General features: G+C 44.0%; 1 protein-coding gene across 3 annotated transcripts in view; it reads left to right on the forward strand.

Moving 5' to 3' along the window:
• CRAMP1 (cramped chromatin regulator homolog 1) overlaps positions 1-20,199 on the forward strand; it is a 109,037-nt gene that overhangs the window by 83,051 nt on the left and 5,787 nt on the right. For 2 of the 3 annotated variants that reach the window (XM_027834814.3, XM_037910191.2), the window contains 7 exons: positions 7,719-7,800; positions 8,601-8,705; positions 9,955-10,133; positions 10,841-10,921; positions 13,460-13,697; positions 16,317-16,481; positions 19,410-19,555. In XM_027834814.3, the coding sequence (XP_027690615.2) occupies positions 7,719-7,800; positions 8,601-8,705; positions 9,955-10,133; positions 10,841-10,921; positions 13,460-13,697; positions 16,317-16,481; positions 19,410-19,555 (996 nt within the window). Of the gene's footprint in view, positions 1-7,718; positions 7,801-8,600; positions 8,706-9,954; positions 10,134-10,840; positions 10,922-13,459; positions 13,698-16,316; positions 16,482-19,409; positions 19,556-20,199 lie in introns of those variants that run through there. The other variant, XM_043524735.1, reaches the window with a different exon arrangement.

Below are 20,199 nucleotides of genomic sequence, written 5' to 3' on the forward strand. Positions count from 1 at the left end.
CAGTTGAAAGCAGTCCACAAATGTAAGCCAGACATTGCCTCCAGCTTCTAGGACACATGGCAGCTGGCACGTTTGTAATAGTTCATGCCAGACTTCACATGAGATGTCTGTAGACAGGGTTCAGTTCGGTTTGCAGGTCAAACGGACAGGTTAGACAAACCTCTCTCAACGCCTTCCAGGGTCAAACGCTCCCTGGATTGGTGGAAAGACCCAACAAATGTTTGCATGGGTGTTCATGAAAAGTTCACACAACTTTCCACCCCAACATTACTTCTCACTACAGATGCATCCTTCATATGTTGGGGTGCACATCTCAACAACCTCACAAGTCGGCAAGTGGTCGTCCCCGGAGGCGACTCTCCACATCAATCTCCTCAAACTCAGGTCAGTCAGGAACACTTGCCTTCACTTTCTTTCACTGATCAGAGGTACAGACACGAAGGTCATGACAGACAACATTGTGGGCATGTACTATCTAAATCGTCAGGGCGGCGCCAGATTGGCCTCCCTGTGCGTGGAAGTGCTAAAGCTTTGGAACTGGTGAATCTGCCACAATGTTCTAATATCAGCAGCCTGCCTACCTCTCAGGAGTGCAGAACACAACAGCGGACACTGTGATTCGCAAGTTCTCACATGACCACAAGTGGGAACTGAACCCAGCAGTACTCCACAGCATATTCTATCAATGGGAGACACCGACAACAGACTTGTTTGCTACTTAGCTGAACAGGAAGTGCCCACACTACTGCTCCAGGGTTGGCCTTGGACAGCACTCATTAGGAGATGTTCTCCTTCTTCCATGGGACAAGGACCTTCTATTTGCCTTTTCTCCATTCCCTCTGCTGTTGAAAGTCCTGTTAAAAATAAAAAGGGAAAAAGCAAATGTCATCCTGATTGCTCCCACCTGACTGAGACAAACAAACATGATAGCTGTACCTGTCACAGCTTGCAGTGTGTCCACCAATCTCTCTTCAACCAACTCCTTACCTCCTCTCACAGAACGAAGGACACATTCTCCTTCCCAACCTGCGGGAATGGCTCAAGGCTTGGCTCCTTCATGGTACCAACACACACAATGCTGCTGCTCCAAGTGTTGCTACACAGTAGAAAATCGACTACTGGTCATACTTACCTGCAAAAGTGAACTAGGTTTCAGGTTTGGGCAATTTCAGACAAATTACCCTGGCATCTTCTATCCTTCCCATGGTGTGTGTTGACCTCAAGAGGTCAGGTCAATCAGTCCCTCAGTTCACTCAAAGTACATCTGGCGGCCACAGCGATTTTCTATTTACAAGTAGAGGGATACTCAGTTTTCTCCCACCCAATTACAAAAAGATTCCTCAAGGACATGGTGAACGTCTTTTTCCCCAACCCAGACATCCCACTTCAGTGTGGGACCTAAATCTCGTTTTAAAGAGTCTCACTAGATCGCGCTTTTGAGCCTATAGCCACTTGTTCACTCACATACCAGTCAATGAAGACAGCATTTCTGATAGCCTTCACCTTGGCAAGGAGAACATTTAGTGGCACTAAAGGTGCACCACTCTTTATAATATTCTTTAAAAATGAGGTTCCTCTTTTTGGCCCTATCCAAAGTTCATCCTCAAGGTGACCTCGTCTTTTCACATGAGCCAACTGATTCACCTCCTGACCTTTTACCCTAAGCCTCACTGTGATAACAGGGAGGCTATACTGCACATGCTAGATGTTAGGAGAGCTCTGACCTTTAACCTGGACAGGACAAAGGCCTTTAGGAAATCTTCTAAGCTTTTCCTTTCCATTGCAGAAGGTCTAAAGGCATGGCAGTATCAGCCCAAAGACTCTCCTAATGGGTCTCGAACTTGTATTAAACACTCCTGTAATGTTTGCAATGTGGTACCTCCATCTGGAATCCGCACGCACTCCATGAGGTTGGTTTCCTCCTTGGTTGCCTTCCTCAAGAATGTCCCTATCTTGGAAATCTGCAGAGCAATGACTCGGGCATCTGCTCATACCTTTGCTGAACACTGCGATTACTGGAGACTCTGTTTCTCACACCATCTTCATTTTCATAGTACTATCATCCATAACAAACTAGACGCCGAAGCCCCAACCTCCCATTGGGTATACTGCCCAGGAGTCACCCACAGTGCAGCACCCATAGGAACACTACTCAAGAAGAGAAAGTTACTCATCTTGTGCAGTAACAATGGTTCTTCGAGATGTGTGTCCCTGTGGGTGCTGAACAACCCTCCCCTCTACTTCAGAGTAGAGAAGGACCTGAGGGTTTGCCCGTGCAGTGCTAATTAGCCTCGACGCAGAGCACAGAGGGAGGGGGATAAAGAGCATGTGCAGGCTGAACAGACACTGGTACCAAAGGTCTCTGATTAGAAGTGCAAGGGGACACACACACACACACCTACAATGGACCACCCATGGGGGGGACATCTCGAAGAACCATCATTACTACACAAGGTAAGTAACTTTCTCTTTTGGCCTCTTTAATAACTAAACCTGGTTAGATTCCCGCATCAGCAACAGCAGCTGCAGTAACAGTGTAGTGTAGCCACATGGAAGGGAGATTGGGAAAGCAAAAATATACTTGGTCTGGAAGAAAGTTTGGAACAAATGGAATATCCTAACTAGGATTCTGCTTTATACCTCAGTCCTGCAGACTTTTATCTTTTGTGTACATTTGGAATCCTGGTGTCTCATTCCTTATTGCAACAAGATCTTCAGTTTGTCTTCCCACTGATTGTTTTTGAAATGTCTACGAAATTGGGTGGGGAGACAGATTATACCAGGAAAAAAAAACCTCAGTTCAAAGGGGCACTAATTTAAAAATGAAGGCTGGGATTTTCAGTGAGGTTGATGGGAGCAAGGTGTCCAGCTCCTTCTGAATTTCACTGGTAAGTGGGTATCATTGGCCTCTCTAAAGCTCCCTGCAAATCCCAGCCAAAAAGGAAAATATGATTATAAAAGCACAGATGGTAGGGGAAGGGAGAGACTCAGGGCTGATGTAACTGGCAGGAACAACAAAGTATAAGAAAATGGAAACATTATTTGGCATTTGTTTGAAAAAAATCTTATGAAATGCTAGCATGTGAACAGGGGCTCTTTAGTCTCCTTAGCTATATGTAAGGGACGAGAAGAGAGAGTCCACGCTCTGCCTTAGAGGTCTCCTGTGCCTAAGAAATTGCATTTTACGGGCCTCAGTGAGATGTTCTGTTCCATACAATTCCATCTTTTAAAATTTCTGAATGTAGTTTCCTTTGTCGTTCATTATCATTTAGTTGTTAACCACGACAGAGGATCAAGTCCCATACAAAAGCTTGTGCCCATGCTCAGAGGTGACACTACAGTGTAATATTCTAGGAAAGAGGTTCTCAAACTGTGGTCTGTGGACCACCAGTGGTCCGTGAGCTCCATTCAGGTGGTCCGCCGATTAGTTCCCTCTAAGGTTCGCACCTGGGGGGCCGCACACGAGAGAATGAAGGGCCACCAACCTAATTAGTGGAGCCATGCAGGTGTGGCTCCACTAATTAGGTGCCTGGTCCCTGGAGAAGATGCACGTGTAAGGTGAGGTGGTGGCCTTGGGGGGATAAAGAGAAGGGGGAAGTGGGGTGAGAAGAATTTGGGATGTGCAGGGCTGTGAGGGCCAGAGAAAGAGGCGACTTTCCCTAGCTCCAGGGCTGCGGCTGCTGGGGAGAGACGGCCCTTCTTCCCAGCCTCCGCTCTGTGGTTGCTGTGGTGGGGGGAAGAGGGAGAGACCCCTCTCCTTCCCAGCCTCAGCTCCGTGGCTGCCGTGGCGGGGAAGAGAGGGCACATCCATCGCATTAGAAAGGTAAGACTACTGATATTAAAATATGAGTTGTGGGCTTTTATTTGTAGAACAAAAAAAAGTTAATTATTAAGTTTGTTTTAATATATAGTGCTTTTATCCCAAGCACTTTAGAATAGTTAGCTAACGGTACAAACAACATTTGGAAATATCATTAAATGGTCCACTGAGACCCTCGGCAATTTTCAAGTGGTCCGCAAAAAAAAAGTTTGAGAACCATTGCTCTAGGGGACTCGGAGACTGCTGCACTGTCAGTGAGACAGGAGCTGAGTTTGACTTCACATCTATCTCTGGATGTTGTCCAGATGGAATTTCAATGCCATGGTGCTTTGCAGAGAAAAGAGGCATGTAGCTTACATTCCCTCTCAAACAGAAGCAGAAAGGGTTCTTGCTGTGTCTGACTGGCGTGTGCCCACATAGTCACTGCCAGGGCCGGCCCACAACATCTTGGTACCTGAGGCGGGGAGCTCAAATGATGCCACCTCGCTTGGGCCAAAAATTTGACAGGTCTCAATTCTGCCTTCTTCCTGTTCTTCTCCTCTCCTAGTGCTCTGCTACCTACCCCAATAAAGGAGAACTAACAACTTAAAATGCCTTGTTTAAAATTTTAAGTAACACTTAACTTTCAAACGCCTGAACACCAAATGTAACTTTTCTTGTCTGCATAGTAAACACTGGCATTTTTATCTGTTTGAATAATCAAAGTGGTGCTTTCTGTACCTTCTTGGTTGCAAAGATATGAACTGCTTCCTGAAGGTCCACAGCCTGGGCCAGTTCATGCTCTATTGATATGGTTGCAAGGCCGACCAGCCTCTCCTGTGTCATTGTGGAGCGTAGATGTGTTTTTATTAACTTCAGCTTGGAGACGCTGCGTTCTCCACTGGCAACTGTTACAGAAAGTGTTTAGAAGTATGCGCAGATCAGCAAAAGCATTTGGAAAGAGGGTGCTCATCTTATTTGTGTACATATATTCCAGAACAGCCTTTGGAGTTGATCCTGCTGAAATGTATCTTGAAAGGGCTTTCAGTTCATCACCTAAATCACTTGCATCAATATCGTGCATGTCATCATGTGTCTCTAGTGCCCTGCATTGCTGGTGTAGGTCTTCTTCAGGTATAGTGAGAGTTTCGGAATATCATACAACATCCCAAATATATTGCTGAGTTCCTTGAGCTGCATGAAACGTTCTTCAACTGACTGTATTGCACAATCTAGCACCTGGTTAAAAAATTCAACTTTGAATTGTTGTTTGGGGTCTCTTATGGGATTATCCCGTGCCTCGTAATCAAAATGTCGTCCTCTTCAGTGACTCTTGTATTCTTGAATGGGTGGGAATATAGCTTCAGAGTGAAGTTCCTCTGCCAACTTCTGTGCATTCTTCAGAATGTTTTGAAATCCCCCATCTGACCGGTAAGACTCTAGGTTTGACTTTTTGCTTTGTCCAATTGTTCCATTGCTCCAGATATAGCAAGGTCAACACCTTGGAGTCTCTTGCTTACAACATTTACATCAAACAGTATGCCACAACACTAAGCCACACAGAAATTTGAAGTTGTGCATGTTTCTGGTGATTCCATTCCCCGCTGCCACTGTTCTCCCATGAACAGTTCCTGTCATAGCATTATCCTGCATAATGGCAACTATGGTATCATCTATCTTCCCAATTTGGTGTTTGATAGCCTTTACTGCCTCCACTTGACTTTTCCATCGTGTGGTACTCAGTGGTTTCAGTGTCAGAGTATGTTCCCAGGTTTGGTTCAAAATTTGCCATTGATGAGTTGATGCAGAGAAAAATACACAGATACTTTGAATTACATTAAAAAATTCAGCAGCCTCACTAGAAGCTGATGCTGCATCACAGACCACCAAGTTCAATGAATGAGAACTGCATGGGACAAAAAAAGCTCGAGGGTTTAACTCTCGGATCCGTGTCTTCACTGTTCTGTTCTTTCCTCTCATGTTGGCACCATTATTGTAGCCCTGACCTCTCATGTCAGCTTTCATAATTCCCATATCTTCCAGCTTTTTAAGAAGCACATTTGTCATACCAGCTCCTGTAGTATCATCAGTGTCATTAAATTCTAGAAAATGCTCTCTGACAGTCACCATTGCAGGGACATTTTCACTAGGTTCTGTTGTTGTTGTTGTTACAAAACGCACCATTAAAGTCATTTGTTCCGTATGGCTGATGTCAGGTGTGCAGTCCAGAATAACAGAGTAATATCTTGCTGACTTCAGATCTGCCATAATCTTCTGTTTGACTTTTGTTGCCAGTAACTTTATGACCTCATTTTGAATTGTTTTTCCAAGGTAGTGGTGTGTGTACATTTCTTGGGTGGTGACTCTTAGATACTCCTGGAGTACAGCATCAAACTCGGCCATCAGCTCCACAATTTTAAGGAAGTTTCCATTGTTTGGCACATACAGCTGATCTGAAGTGCCACGCGGTGCTAGGTTTTGGGTAGCAAGCATTCTCGCAATGACAATGAGCCTTTTCAGAACATTTTGACAGTAAAGAGACTCTGATGCAATCTTCTCTTGATGCTGATCACTATGGTGGCCTTTAACCTTAGTCTCATCTCAAGCTCTTTCCACCTGTGGAATGCTCTCCAGTGATTTGCTGCCTTCTCATGGCAGATTTCTAGCTAGATTTTTCCAGTCCTTTGTTCCTCTAGAACCCAATATGTCTGGAACATTAGACTGGAAGAGTTTGCAACAAAAACAGTATGCAGCATTCTGGGTTTTTGAGTACATAAGCCATGGCCTCTCCTCTTTCTCACCATTGGGGATTTCACGCCAGTAATGTGTTGGATGGAAACTTCTATTTTCATTGTCTTTGGAGAACATGAAGTTTTTCACTTGCTGTGGCCCATGCAGTACAAGGAAGTCTCTCAGGCTACTGCTCAAGTGGGTCCACAGTCCTGGATCATCTAGACTTAAGGAACTAAACTCAGCAGCAGCTGTTTCTTGCTCCTCCACCACGCTCTTCTCTGATCTACACTTTTTCTTCAGGAATGTGCATGGTTACATCCATTTGAGATGGAGATATGGATGCTGCAGTAGCTGCCAGCTCACCTGCACTCTGACTAACTGGAAGATCAGGCATCTCCTCGCCACTGTCATCCTCACTGGGGCCGGAAGGCTCACTGTGAACATTTGTGTGTCTATCTCAGGAGAGCTCCTTCCTGCTTAGGTAGAAAAGCTTCCTTTGCTTGCTTTCTGTATCTGAATGCTGCCCCAGAGGAGCGTTTTCTTTTTTCACTCATGACTGCTGTTCTGTGCCAGCTATAGTGGCTCTCAACACGCAATTGAAGGGGACAAATAAGCAGGTTGGTAGCTGAGTGAGGGAAGATATCAGTGTCTTAAGGCCAAATTGGCTCCTACTACTTCAGTTGACTGCCTGTTCGCCTCAAGTGGGTTCAGGGAAGCAGCAGGAAACAGGAAGCTCCCTGAGAAGCTGGTGTTAATCGGTTCAGGCTCCTGAGGGTGGTAGAAAGGTACATAAGAGGCGGCTGCTCCTCCTCTCTCTCCCTGCAGCTCCTGCTGCTTTCTGTTATTCCCTCTCACCTTTTCTCCTTCCTGCCTGTTATGTCTCCTGTGCCCTCCTTCCTCCAGCACAGCACTCCACCATATCTGTGCATCTAGAGCAGAGAGAATACATATGCACCAGCAGTAGTATTCTACACTTTGCGTTCTAGTGCCCCCTCCCCGCCCCCAGTCTGGCACCTGAGGCGGCCACCTCAGTTCGCCTCATAGTAAGGCCAGCGCTGGTTCCTGCTGTACTGATATTCAACTCCTTATTCTGTAAGGTATCACAACTGCAAAGGGCACTATTTGAAACCAACTCACTTTGTTCTGTTTTTAAATTTGTTTTGGTCTGTTATCTTCCCCCACGCAGAGAACACTGCTCCCCAGGCCATCGGGAAATCCGTCCCAGCATGTCTGCTCCTTCTCCATCTTATCCAACTCTTCCATAACAGGTGAGTCTGCCCTATCTGCATTACAGAATGAAGATCCATAGTGGGAATATTAAGTTGTGAGCTGATACTGGGATGAATTAGAAAGGCTCTTTTACCACTGTGTGTGGTGAGGAGTGAGGGAATAATCTTTAAAAGAAAAAAAGAATCCGTTCAAAACCACAACCATTCACCAGTTTAGTTGAGTCGTGTCCCATGGGGTGACAAGCTTCTGCTTCTTGATAATTTTTACATAGCTTGTAATCATTTCTCCTCAGTTTCTCTCCCTCTTTCCTAATCCTAGTTCCATGGAGTTCTACATAAAGAAACCAAATTTGTGGGTGAAAATACTGAGCCAGGAATTCTTTTCCTTAGAGAGTAGTCATACTCAACTTTACGTTAGGCTTTTTCTAGCGTCAGAATGTTATATGAATTTCATATGGTGAAATAAATTCACTGACCAGTATTTTGTCTGCCATTTGGCCTTTCCCTCTGCCTCTTCTTGAGTATAGCACTGACACAAGTTAATTTGCATCCCACCATGGATCTCAAAATCAGCATTAGAACCTCAAGGTTATTTTAATTGGAAATAATGGCATGCAGCTGTGGTTACATGCAGTATTGCCACTGTCTTGCCTGGCAATGAACTGCTGATTAGCTTGTGCTACTACTATTTGAAGTCTTAATTTCATCACTGCTTTCAGTGTCAGCTTAGTTTGGAAGCTGCTTAAAATTCCCACAGATCTATTTAACTGTGCAGTGTTTTGGTTTAAGGAAGATGTCCAGTTTTGGCTCCTTCTGAGATTTAATTCTTCACTCTTTAGGGAGAGGTTCATTTCGGCCAATCCAGTCTTCACTGACTAAAGCTGCTGTTTCTCGACCCATTGTGCCCAAGGTTCTTCCAACACAAGATACCAACCACCTGTCCAGTAAGTCTCCCCTCATAAAACTAGCATATTTTGATTTCCTGCATCCAGGTACAAATCCTTGGTGCCTTTAAAATGTTTTGCTTGTTTTTATATATATACTTTGCAATACATAAAAACAGTTTGCACCACAATAGGTGTGGAGAGACTTGCTGTAGGGAAGGGGAGTGGGCAATGATGACACACTCCAAACTAATATCACATACCATGCTCATATCCTAACACTTGGCATATGGATGGATGGATGTATCTATGGATCTGAACCAGACCCAGCATCATGAATCCCCTGATCTCTGGGGAAAGTTAGAATACAGACTTTGTGGCTCGCATTCAGCTCTGCATATGTATGTGTTACATTTTGTTCTAAGCCCTAATAGTTTATCCACCAAGACAAGATTTGGAATACTGGGCATGGAGGGGACTTCACCAGTGCCTCCTTTTCTACCCTGCCCCATAATAAAAGAACATGCCTCTTAACTAAATGAACTGGTAGTGAGAACATGTAACCAGGAATCCTGTTTCATATTGTGTGTAGTTGGCCTGGGGAATTCTCTGCCACAGGAAGACAGTTAAATGTTGTAAGTTGTGAAAGAGCTGGATAAGCTTAAGTTCCCTAAACGCTGTGTCCTGTGCAAGTTAAGAAGCAGAGCACAACTTTATGCTTCAGAGAATAAGCTGATCAGCTAATATGGAGAAATCTTCCTCCCTCATGCAGAATAACACAGCTGGCCAAGTGTATTATGGTTTTTTCCTCCAACAGAAATATCAAGCCTAGGCTGCAGCCAGAAGCAAGGTACTAGATGAGACTGTTATGCTGGTGTTATAGCACCTCTCTCAAACTATAGGCACTTCCCAGAAATTACACAACTAACTGCATTACTGCAGAATTTTTAAAATCATGTGGACAAACAGCATATCTGACATGTAAATACTACTAGGAACATTTGTGGAGGAAAAACTGGGTTACCTCTTTTAAACTCTGTTGGAGTGCAGTGCAATGGACTGGGAGTGCCTTAAGGGGACAGAGTGGAAAAATGATAAATATTTTGCTAAAAATACTGCACCTCCTAAATATGGACAACAAGCATGTCTGCAGGATCTGAATCAACATTACCACTTCTGCATCTCTGTGCTTGTGTTAAGATTTAGCTACATGGCCTGATTCAATTCCTCCCCAAAAATATTTATAGGAGAGATGGGCAGTCAATGAAAGAAAAGATCTCTAATATTTTTTCTCTCTATTTTACCAAAGGTGCTATTGACTTGGCAGCTAAAAGTGCTGGTATTATCCCTGGCAGCCCCTTGCCTGTCCTGGATTCTGAGGGCTTGTCAGGTGTGTCTCCGCTGTCTCCAGACTGTGTGGCTGCAGTGGTCACAGGGCAGGAGTCGGCCAAGGCAGATCAGATTGGAGGCTCCATTGGCACAGTAGGGGTCAGTATCTCTTAAATAGGCTTGTCAAAGCATTCATAATTTCCTTCGTTTTGTGTAAGAAGCCAACATCTGTATTAATTGTGAATCTGTGGTCAGCTTCCTCCTGAGACTTGTTGGATGGATGTATTTTTCAGAGCAAGCCTAGCCCAGGACGGAGTGGGTTGGTGGGTGTTTGGTGTTCAGGACCTGCTGGGAGAATCTAGGGAAACAGGCACTGCTGTGTTGGAAAATAAGTTTCCATCCTGCTGGGAGGCTTACAGCCATGCAATTTCAATCTGCACTCCGGAAGTCTGAAGCCAAAAGGCAAGGCACCATTTGAGAAAGATGCATTGAGTAGGCAATTGTGGGCACAAGAGAATGCTGGTAGTAAACAGCTTTCTCCTAATGTGACTGAATATTCACATGGGTCTCCGAGTGCCTGCGTTCTGATTCCAGCTGCATCCTCTTTCAGGAGATCACTTTATAAGTGGGAGTTGTGATGACCCTTACTGTTTCCCTTATCTATACCTAGAACAGGTGTCTGTGTTCACTACCTCCCTGGGATGGTGGTAGAGAGAGCAGTATCCCTGAGATCCCATCTTAGAAGAGAGGATAAGGGGGGAAATTGTGGCAAGGATGATCATATGTGCTTGTCTCTTGTAGCTCCTGCTAAGTTTGCTATAATTGGTGTATAAGTGTGACTCATGTAGTCCCTTTTGCACTTCTAGGGTTCAAGCAGTAGATGTCGGGTTCCTTTCATTAACCTACCCACACAGCAAGGGCAGGAAGCGGTCCCTGATGGATTCCAGGTACAGTATGAGCTGATCAAAGAGCAGCTGCATGAAGTTTATAGCAGTGGTGTTCTTCACACAAGCATTATTTAGGGACTCATATTCCAGTGCTGTCCTTTTACCATGCCCCCATTTTCTAACCATTCTTGCAGAAATAGTCTGCAGGTCACATGGCTCTTCCTTCAGCCATCAGGGTAATTGTTCTCCGTGACTGTTACTGTGCTGGAATGGAAGTCTCACAGGTTGCTGTGGACAGCCGCTTATGTTGTGATTTTATACTACTCTGCGAGTGGAAGAGCAGAATGAAACTGACAAGCTCTGATCTCTGAAGAGCAAACAGATCTGGTTTAATGCTGTGCTTGTGCATTGACTGGTACAGTGGAGGAGTGTAGCAAAGCAAACAGGTACCTTTATACTGCACCAGTCTATTTTAAACATTGTCTGAAGGGAAAGTAGACCCCAGGAACTGAAATAAGTATTACTCCTGGGGGACTTCTGCAACAAAAAATTTAAAATTCTGTGCACGATAAAAAAATTCTGCATATTTTATTTGCCAAAATAACATAATATAATCAAATTAGTTTCAATTATTTTGGTAATTTGTTTCAAAATACCTGTCAGCAAGTATGTCTTTAACAAAACAAAAAAGATTCCCCCAGCGAGTAGAGAGTTAAGAAAACCCCTATGACAACTCAGTTCCTGTTTCTCTGTTATGTTTTTGTTGTGTGCCTCAGTCTGGGCGTGTCACACGTGCCAGGTGGGCACATCTTGCGGGGAAACTGCCCCTCTGGTCTCAGACACCCACACCCCCTACTCCCAGAGCCCAGCCATGGGGCACCCCATAGCACCCCTTATTTACCAGAGCCCAGGGATCCAGAGAGAAAAACAGCCTGATGATGGGTCTCAGGCTTGTATGGAGTTCCTGCACGCTGCCTCCTTCCTTCAGGACATGATGGGAACTGCAGCTGCCTAGAACCCTCCAGCTCTGACCCCTCCTCCCCCATGGGGTCCTGTATATGTGAGCTGGAGAGCCAGGTTCTGCTGAGTCCAGCAGCCCCTAGTGGTGGCCAGCAGCTCTGCAGCATCAATTCTGTGCGGGGAATGAAATTCTGCACAGAACATTAATTCTGCGCAAATTCTGCATTGTGCAGTGATGCAGAATTCCCCCAGGAGTAAAGTATGCATTCTGGCAGTGCTGTCACTGTGTATCCCTGCAGGAGGAACATTATCCAATAGTGTGATCTTGATGACAGTACTAGTTGCATAACCAAATCTTCTTAAGAGAAACACTTTGCTTTGGGTCTAGCTCATGGCAAAAGATCTATCTGGCTTTAAGATTAAACTCGATAAGTTTATGGAGGAGATGGTATGATGGGATAACATGGTTTTGGTAATTAAATATTCATGGTAAATAGGCCTAATGGGATGTTAGATGGGGTGGGATCTGAGTTTTCTGTAGTATCTGGCTGGTGAATATTGCCCATATGCTCAGGGTTTAGCTGATCACCATATTTGGGGTCGGGAAGGAATTTCCCTCCAGGGCAGATTGGAAGAGGCCCTGGAGGTTTTCTGCCCTCCTCTGTAGCATGGGGCACGGGTCACTTGCTGGAGGATTCTCTGCTCCTTGAAGTCTTTAAACCATGATTTGAGGACTTCAATAGCTCAGACATAGGTGAGAGGTTTTTTGCAGGAGTGGGTGGGTGAAATTCTGTGGCCTGCGTTGTGCAGGAGGTCAGACTAGAAGATCATAATGGTCCCTTCTGACCTTAGTATCTATGAATCTATCTATGGCTAATTATAGAAGCAAGGATTGTTCAATGGATGTTAATTTTATAACCTCAGACTAGTCTGGTGGCTAATGCAACTTCAAACGTGATGTTGAGACACACTTCAAGGATATATATGGGAGCACTTAATGGTGCTTCAGTTATTTTAGTGGAAGAAGGTGTAGGGCTCACTTTTGGAGTGGAACCTGCTGGCTGCAGAAGTCCTCAAGAAAAATAATCTTGTTAAATCAGGGGTGATCTCCAAGCAGCTGCATGTTTCTCAGCTGACAAAGCCTGATTCAATATTCAGCTGTTAAGAATGGTCTTGTAGAATAATGGGACTCCTCTCATTAACTCTTTCACTGGTTTCAGTTGTAGAAGGTTTCGGAAATGCTCTAGTTTAAATCAGTTGCATTTGAGTGTGATGCAAAACCCAACTTTTGTCAGGCTATTGTGGACGGTATGGGCTGAGTAGTGGGATGAGTATGCTTGTGGGCTGTCCTTTTGTGTGGTTTTCAGTTTTTGATAGGTGTCCAGAGCATAGAACCTGTAGATCTTTTATTCTTGTATGAAAAATACAAATATTTCATCGGGTAGTTGGACTGGTGGAACAGAGTATGCTAGGAGTCTTTTCTGCTTGATTTTTATCCTGCTTCTGTTGCATCCAGCTGTTCTTCTCTTTCAACCCAATGCTCAGGCTCTCCGCAACGCATGATCTGTCTGTTGTAACTTTTAGAAGTGTCCAAGTCCTATGCAAACTAATGACTCGTTCATTCTCTGACTCTTACAGCAGGACACATCAGTCCTTTCTCTGTCAGAACTGTCCAAGACCCCTCTCCAGAATGGTCTCTCCACTCCTCCTCTTCCTCCATCACAGGCCTCCAGTACGCATCTGTGTCCTCCCAACGTCTCTGCTCTGCTGGATATCTCTCTGCCTGGGCCACCTGAAGATGTGCTTTCTCAGGGAGAACCTGCCACTCAAATAAGCGACTCTATCATTGAAATCGCTATCAGCTCTGGTCAATACAGTAAGATTAAGTCAAGATCAGGCATTCTCATTACTAAAGTTAAAAAAAATGCTATTAACTGCAGCATGTTCTAAATATCAGAAAAACCCTTATTAGGAGGCATCATCATGGACTTAGTGATATCCTTTGAGAAGTTAAATTGTGTAGTTCCCCTTTTTCTTAACGAGTCTGACTGCATTTTAAATTAATGTACATTTAAGTTGTTGCTGGCCTAGCAGAGAGTTTTGGTAGCTCTTTGAACTTACTGAACAGCTCTGCAGCAGTGTCCTCCATAGCTTACTAAATAGTAAGGACCAAAATCTTCTCTCTGATCTCCCTCTGGGTTACCTATTGATTTCAGTGGTAGCCCTGTAGACACACGTGAGGAGGGAATATGGCTTCTTACATATTTAAGTGAATTAGGCAGCCTTTTGGCCAATGATACCATGGGTCTTCATAAGAAATGATTTTTTGAACTTAGGTCATGTCTACACTTACAGGCTTACAGTGGCACAGCTGTACTGATACAGCTGTGCTGCTGTAAGAGCACTGTTGTAGCTGTGTTATGCCGACAGAAGAGAGCTCTCCAATCAGCATATAATAAAACCAGCTAAATGAGCAGCGGTAGTTATGTTGGCAGGAGAGCGTCTCCCGCCGACAGAGCAAGATGCACAAATGCGCTTATGCCAGCAAAACGTACGTCACTCCGCGGTGTGTTTTTTCACACCGCTGAGCGACAAAAGTTTTGCCAATATAAGTGCTAGTTTAGACATGGCTTAAGTATTGTCTTCCAATCCTTCATTTAACCCTGCAGAAACATGGCCTTGGTGGACTATACCGTGACTTTCATATGTAAGAGATTTCTTAAAGTAATAAATATGCAAGCGAATGGAACATTTATTCCCATCTCTCAGATGAGGAAAACTGAGACAGAGGTTAAAGTGAACTTCTGCTCTAAAATATTATTCTGTAAAAATACAGAGTATTGAAACAGTGTTTTTTGTTAGACAAACACCTGTCAGGAATGGTCTAGTTATTACTAGCCCTGCCTTGAGGGCAGGGGACTGGATTAGATTATCTCTCGAGGTCCCTTTCATCATTGACTTCTATAATTCTATGTTTGTGTGTCAGTATTTCCAGGTAAAATTTGCTCAGTTTCCCAGGAAAAATATGTTTTAAATTTGGGCCTGCAAATTCACCTTGAGATCTGAGACTCAAACTGAGTTCTTTACTTCTCCTGCATCTTCATCGATAATAAAGGTCAATGGGGTTGCGTGTTTGACCTACAGCATCTTTAGTATCTGTGAGGTTACAGAAGAAGGAAAGAGCCATTTCCCAGGGTGACTTTGTAGGACTGACATTTAAAACATCCCGTTACTGGTCAGCTGAGCAAATTTGATCTCGAAATGTTGATGTATAATGAACATAGAGCCCCATCACATCACTTTTTGTCATTTAAACTGCCATACTAATTTGAGTTGCCCAAGACCTGACAAAAAGTCAGTGTCAGAGCCTGAAACTCAAATTTTGGATATCGCAGATACCAGAAGTATTATGGGTTGGGTTGTAAGGAGCCATTTAGTGTAACTGAAAATGCACTGAGATCTAGTAAATTAACTGTGAAGTCTGCAGCATGTACTGAGAGGTGAGGGACGCAGTTTTAAAACAAGTCAGTCAAAACCTCCCTCAGGACTAAGCACCCACCAGTACTTGGCATACAAATCTGGGTTTAACTCTACTTGTTCAGATTTTCAGTTCACCTTTAAAGTGTTGCATTAGATTGAATAATTGTATTGTTTCTCATTTGTGAACATGCTTTATGATGTAATGGTGTATGCTTCTAAAAACAATATTCTTTATGCAAAAAAAATTTTGACATCAATTTTTAAAAATTTACATCTTGGGGCATTTTTTTTAAAAAGAATTGTGGATCTCAATTCTGAGCAACTTGGTGTTCTTTTTCCAGATGTCTGGCTAGCCCATCAGAACCCTACCCTATTGGCCATGCAGGAGCGAGTTAGGTCTCATTACCTGGCAGTCAATAAGGGCCTAAACGTCTTCACCCAATTATCTTTAGTAGAGAGACCCAACACCCAATTATCTTTAGTAGGATATAGCGTCAAATGGTCTTTCACGCTATGGTAATTCTGTGCCACTTACCCAGTTGACCAACTGTCCTCTAAAGATTCTATATTTTCAATTTGCTTGTAGTTTCTTTAAATGAGTGTGGACAGTAGCTTCCATCTTATTTCCTTTTCCCACAGAAATCTTGACACACCTGGTCCAGTTAGGACTGAGCTAAATTGGGCCTTTCAGATCCCCACCTTCCACTATCACACTCCTCCCTCAGGAAATTGCACTGCACCATAGCTAAATTCTTTCATCAACCGGTCAATATCCTTAAGATGAGTTGGTTTAGGACTAAATCCAGTTTCCCTTACTCCACTGAGTAATGCCATTGTCGTTCAGAATAAGTTGGTGTTGGTTGATTCTCTGTACAGTGGCATTCATTCTAAGAGTATTATGGAGTGCCTTGCTTCCAGTTGCCTGAAAATGTGTTGAACACCCCAAAGTACTTGAAGTTGTCCTGGTGGCTTTACAGAATTGACTCAATCAGTGATTCTTTGCATTGGCTTTCAGATGAAGGTGTTTCCCTCTCCCCTGCGAAACTGAATGGCAGTGACAGCTCCAAAAGTCTTCCATCCCCTTCCAGCAGTCCTCAGCAGAACTGGATTGCCTCTCCGAGCCATGACCCACAGTGGTACCCTAATGACTCTACCGACTCATCTCTCAGCAGCCTGTTTTGTGAGTGTCCGTACACAGAGAACTATGATGGAGGAATGGTCCTATCTTTTCTAAAGAGCTTCTCTTCACCCAGCCCCAGTCCCTTGACTTGGAGGGAGTCCCTGGAAGAGAGTAAACTCAGTAGGATGTTGGAAGACTTTTTTCCCTTCCTTCCCACCTTCCTCTCTAACTGGAATTGTTACCCCTAGATGGACTTAATTTCATTCAGCCCAGATTTGGAAGTCTGCTCCTGAAATAGAAGTTGCTCAACTGGCACGGGGCAACAGCATATACCTTGGAGCGAGTAACTGAGACCTTTTGTGGTCTGCTAGGTTTTGCAAGTCAGACTCATCTTTTAGGTTGAAACATTTTGAGTGTTCTGCTAAAACAGCAAAATGATGCAACCAGCTCTTCTGTTTGGAACGTGTAGGTTTCATTGTATGCGTGGTGCATAATTCTAAGGAGGTGAGAGAATTGTTTTTTCTGACTTAGCTCAAAAAATGAATAGCTGTATGGCTAGTGTCTCCAGTGTAATGTGTGTTTACCTCCTTTGGGCTGAGGTGATTAGTTGATCCATTTGGCAGCCTGCTGGTAGTGCTCATGCTAGTAACTTCTTATTCTGAGGCAGTAGAGGAGAGAGATGGCTTTAGGTCTGCTTTGTGCTAGGTTTCCATGTACCTCTCCTCCTCCTCTTCAAATGTACAAGTTCAATACACCTACTTGCTGCTAAACAACAAAGTAAAAGAGGCAGTGAGAGGTAAAAAATGGAAGTTAAAGTGGAAGTTAAATCCTAGTGAGGAAAATAGAAAGGAGCATAAACACTGGCAAATGAAGTGTAAAAATACAATTAGGAAGGCCAAAAAAGAATCCGTGAAACAGTTAGCCAAAGACTCAAAAAGTAATAGCAAAAAAAATTTTAAGTGCATCAGAAGCAGGAAGCCTGCTAAACAACCAGTGGGGCCACTGGACGATCGAGGTGCTAAAGGAGCACTAAAGGGGGATAAGGCCATTGTGGAGAAACTAAATGAATTCTTTACATCGATCTTCACGGCTGAGGATGTGAGGGAGAGTCCCAAACCTGAGCCATTCTTTTTTTAGGTGACAGATCTGAGGAATTGTCCCAGATTGAGGTATCATTAGAGGAGGTTTTGGAACAAATTGATAAATTAAACAGCAATAAGTCACCAGGACCAGATGGTATTCACCCAAGAGTTCTGAAGGAACTCAAATGTGAATTTGCCGAACTACTAACTGTAGTCTGTAACCTATCATTTAAATCCGCTTCTGTACCAGATGACTGGAGGATAGCTAATGTGACGCCAATTTTTAAAAAGGGCTCCAGAGGTGATACTGGCAATTACAGGTCTGTAAGCCTGACTTCAGTACCGGGCAAACTGGTTGAAACTATAATGAAGAACAATATTGTCAGACATATAGATGAGGAAGAGTCAACATGGTTTTAGTAAAGGGAAATCATGACTCACCAATCTAATAGAATTCTTTGAGGGGGTCAACAAGCGTGTGGACCAAGGGGATCCAGTGGATATAGTGTACTTAAATTTTCAGAAAGCCTTTGACAAGGTCCCTCACAAAGGCTCTTTACGCAAAGTAAGCTGCCACGGGACAAGAGGGAAGGTGCTCTCATGGATTGGTAACTGGTTGAAGGATAGGAAACAAAGGGTAAGTATAAATGGTCAGTTTTCAGACTGGAGAGAGGTAAATATTGGTGTCCCCCAGGGGTCTGTTCTAGGACTAGTCCTTTTCAACATTCATAAATGATCTGGAAAAGGGGTAAACAGTGAGGTGACAAAATTTGCAGATGATACAAAATTACTAAAGATAGTTAAAACCCAGGCAGACTGCGAAGAGCTACAAAAGGATCTCTCAAAACTGGGTGACTGGGCAACAAAATGGCAGATGAAGTTTAATGTTGATAAATGCAAAGTAAAGCACATTGGAAAGTATAATCCCAACTATACATATAAAATGATGGGGTCTAAATTAGCTGTTACCACTCACGAAAGAGATCTTGGAGTCATTGTGGATGGTTCTCTGAAAACATCCACTCAATGTGCAGCAGCAGTCAAAAAAGCGAACAGAAAGCTGGGAATAATTAAGAAAGGGATAGATAATAGGACAGAAAATATCATGTTGCCTCTATATAAATCCATGGTACGCCCACATCCTGAATACTGTGTGCAGATGTGGTTGTCCCTTCTCAAAAAAGATATATTGGAATTGAAAAAGGTTCAGAAAAGGGCATCAAAAATTATTAGGGGTATGGAACAGCTTCCATATGAGGAGAGATTAATAAGACTGGGACTTTTTAGCTTGGAAAAGAGACCGCTAAGGGGAGACATGATTGAGGTGGATAAAATCATGACTAGTGTAGAGAAAGTAGATAAGGAAGTGTTGTTTACTACTTCTCATAACACAAGAGCTAGGTTTCAGAGTAGCAGCCGTGTTAGTCTGTATTCGCAAAAAGAAAAGGAGTACTTATGGCACCGTAGAGACTAACAAGTTTATTTGAGCTTAAGCTTTCGTGAGCTAGGGGTCACCAAATGAAATTAATAGGCAGTCAGTTTAAAACACATAAAAGGAAGTATTTCTTCAAACAACACAGTCAACCTGTGGAACTCCTTGCCAGAGGATATTGTGAAGGCCAAGACCATAACAGAGGTAAAAAAAGAACTAGATAAATTCATGGAGGATAGGTCCATCAATGGCTATTAGGCAGAATGGGCAGGAATGGTGTCCCTAGCCTCTGTTTGCCAGAAGCTGAGAATGAGCAACAGTGGATGGATCACTTGATAATTACCTGTTCTGTTCATTCCCTCTGGGGCACCTGACACTGGCCACTGTTGGAAGACAGGATACTGGGCTAGATGGACCCTGGGTCTGACCCAGTAGGGTTATTCTTATGTTCTTATGCTTTTCCTCTCTATGCAGCAAGTTTCATCTCCCCCGAGAAGGGCCGGAAAATGTTGCCAACTCCTGTTGGAACTGCTAGTGGCACCTCCTTATTGGGACCCAGCCTGCTGGATGGAAACTCACGGGACTCTTTTGTGTCTCGCTCTCTGGCAGATGTAGCAGAGGTATGTGGTCAAATCACATCAGGCTGTATTTGCACTTGAAATAATTACCATTGAATGGGCCTCCTTGCTTCCCTTTTTAATAGTATTGTTCATGTTACTCATTATATTTCCTCTGGATACTTATGGCAGATGCCAGGCTTTACATTTAACAGAGCAGAGAAACAGATTTACACGGAAGATGCAGAATGAACTGGTGGTATGTTCTGCATGAGTTGCTGTGTGAAACTCTTGTGAGCAACCTTATGACTTCTGCCTCACTGGCTGGTGGAGATCAGGTCAATTTTATAGATCAGCAGTTCTCAAACTTTAGCAACCCAAGGGACCCCCATTTTGATTTAAAATTTTTCGGGGACCCCCAAGTCCCCGGCTCAGTCCCAGGCCTCATGCCCACTGCACGCCTTCCCCCAAGACCCCACCTCCTCTCTGCCTTCTTCTGCTCCCTCCCCTGAATGTGCCCCATTTCTCCCCCTCCCTCCTAGCACCTCCTGCACACCAGGGAACAGCTGTTCCGTGGCATGAGGGAGGCACTGAGAGGGAGAGGGAGGAGTTGATCAGCGCAGCTGGATGCCCCAGGACATGATTCTGTCCCCTCCCCTGAGCATGTCTCATCCCCGCGCCTCCCCCTCCCTCTCAGCACCTCCTGC

The sequence above is a fragment of the Chelonia mydas genome, chromosome 10, assembly GCF_015237465.2.
Source record: "Chelonia mydas isolate rCheMyd1 chromosome 10, rCheMyd1.pri.v2, whole genome shotgun sequence".
NCBI classification, from domain to species: Eukaryota; Metazoa; Chordata; order Testudines; family Cheloniidae; genus Chelonia; species Chelonia mydas.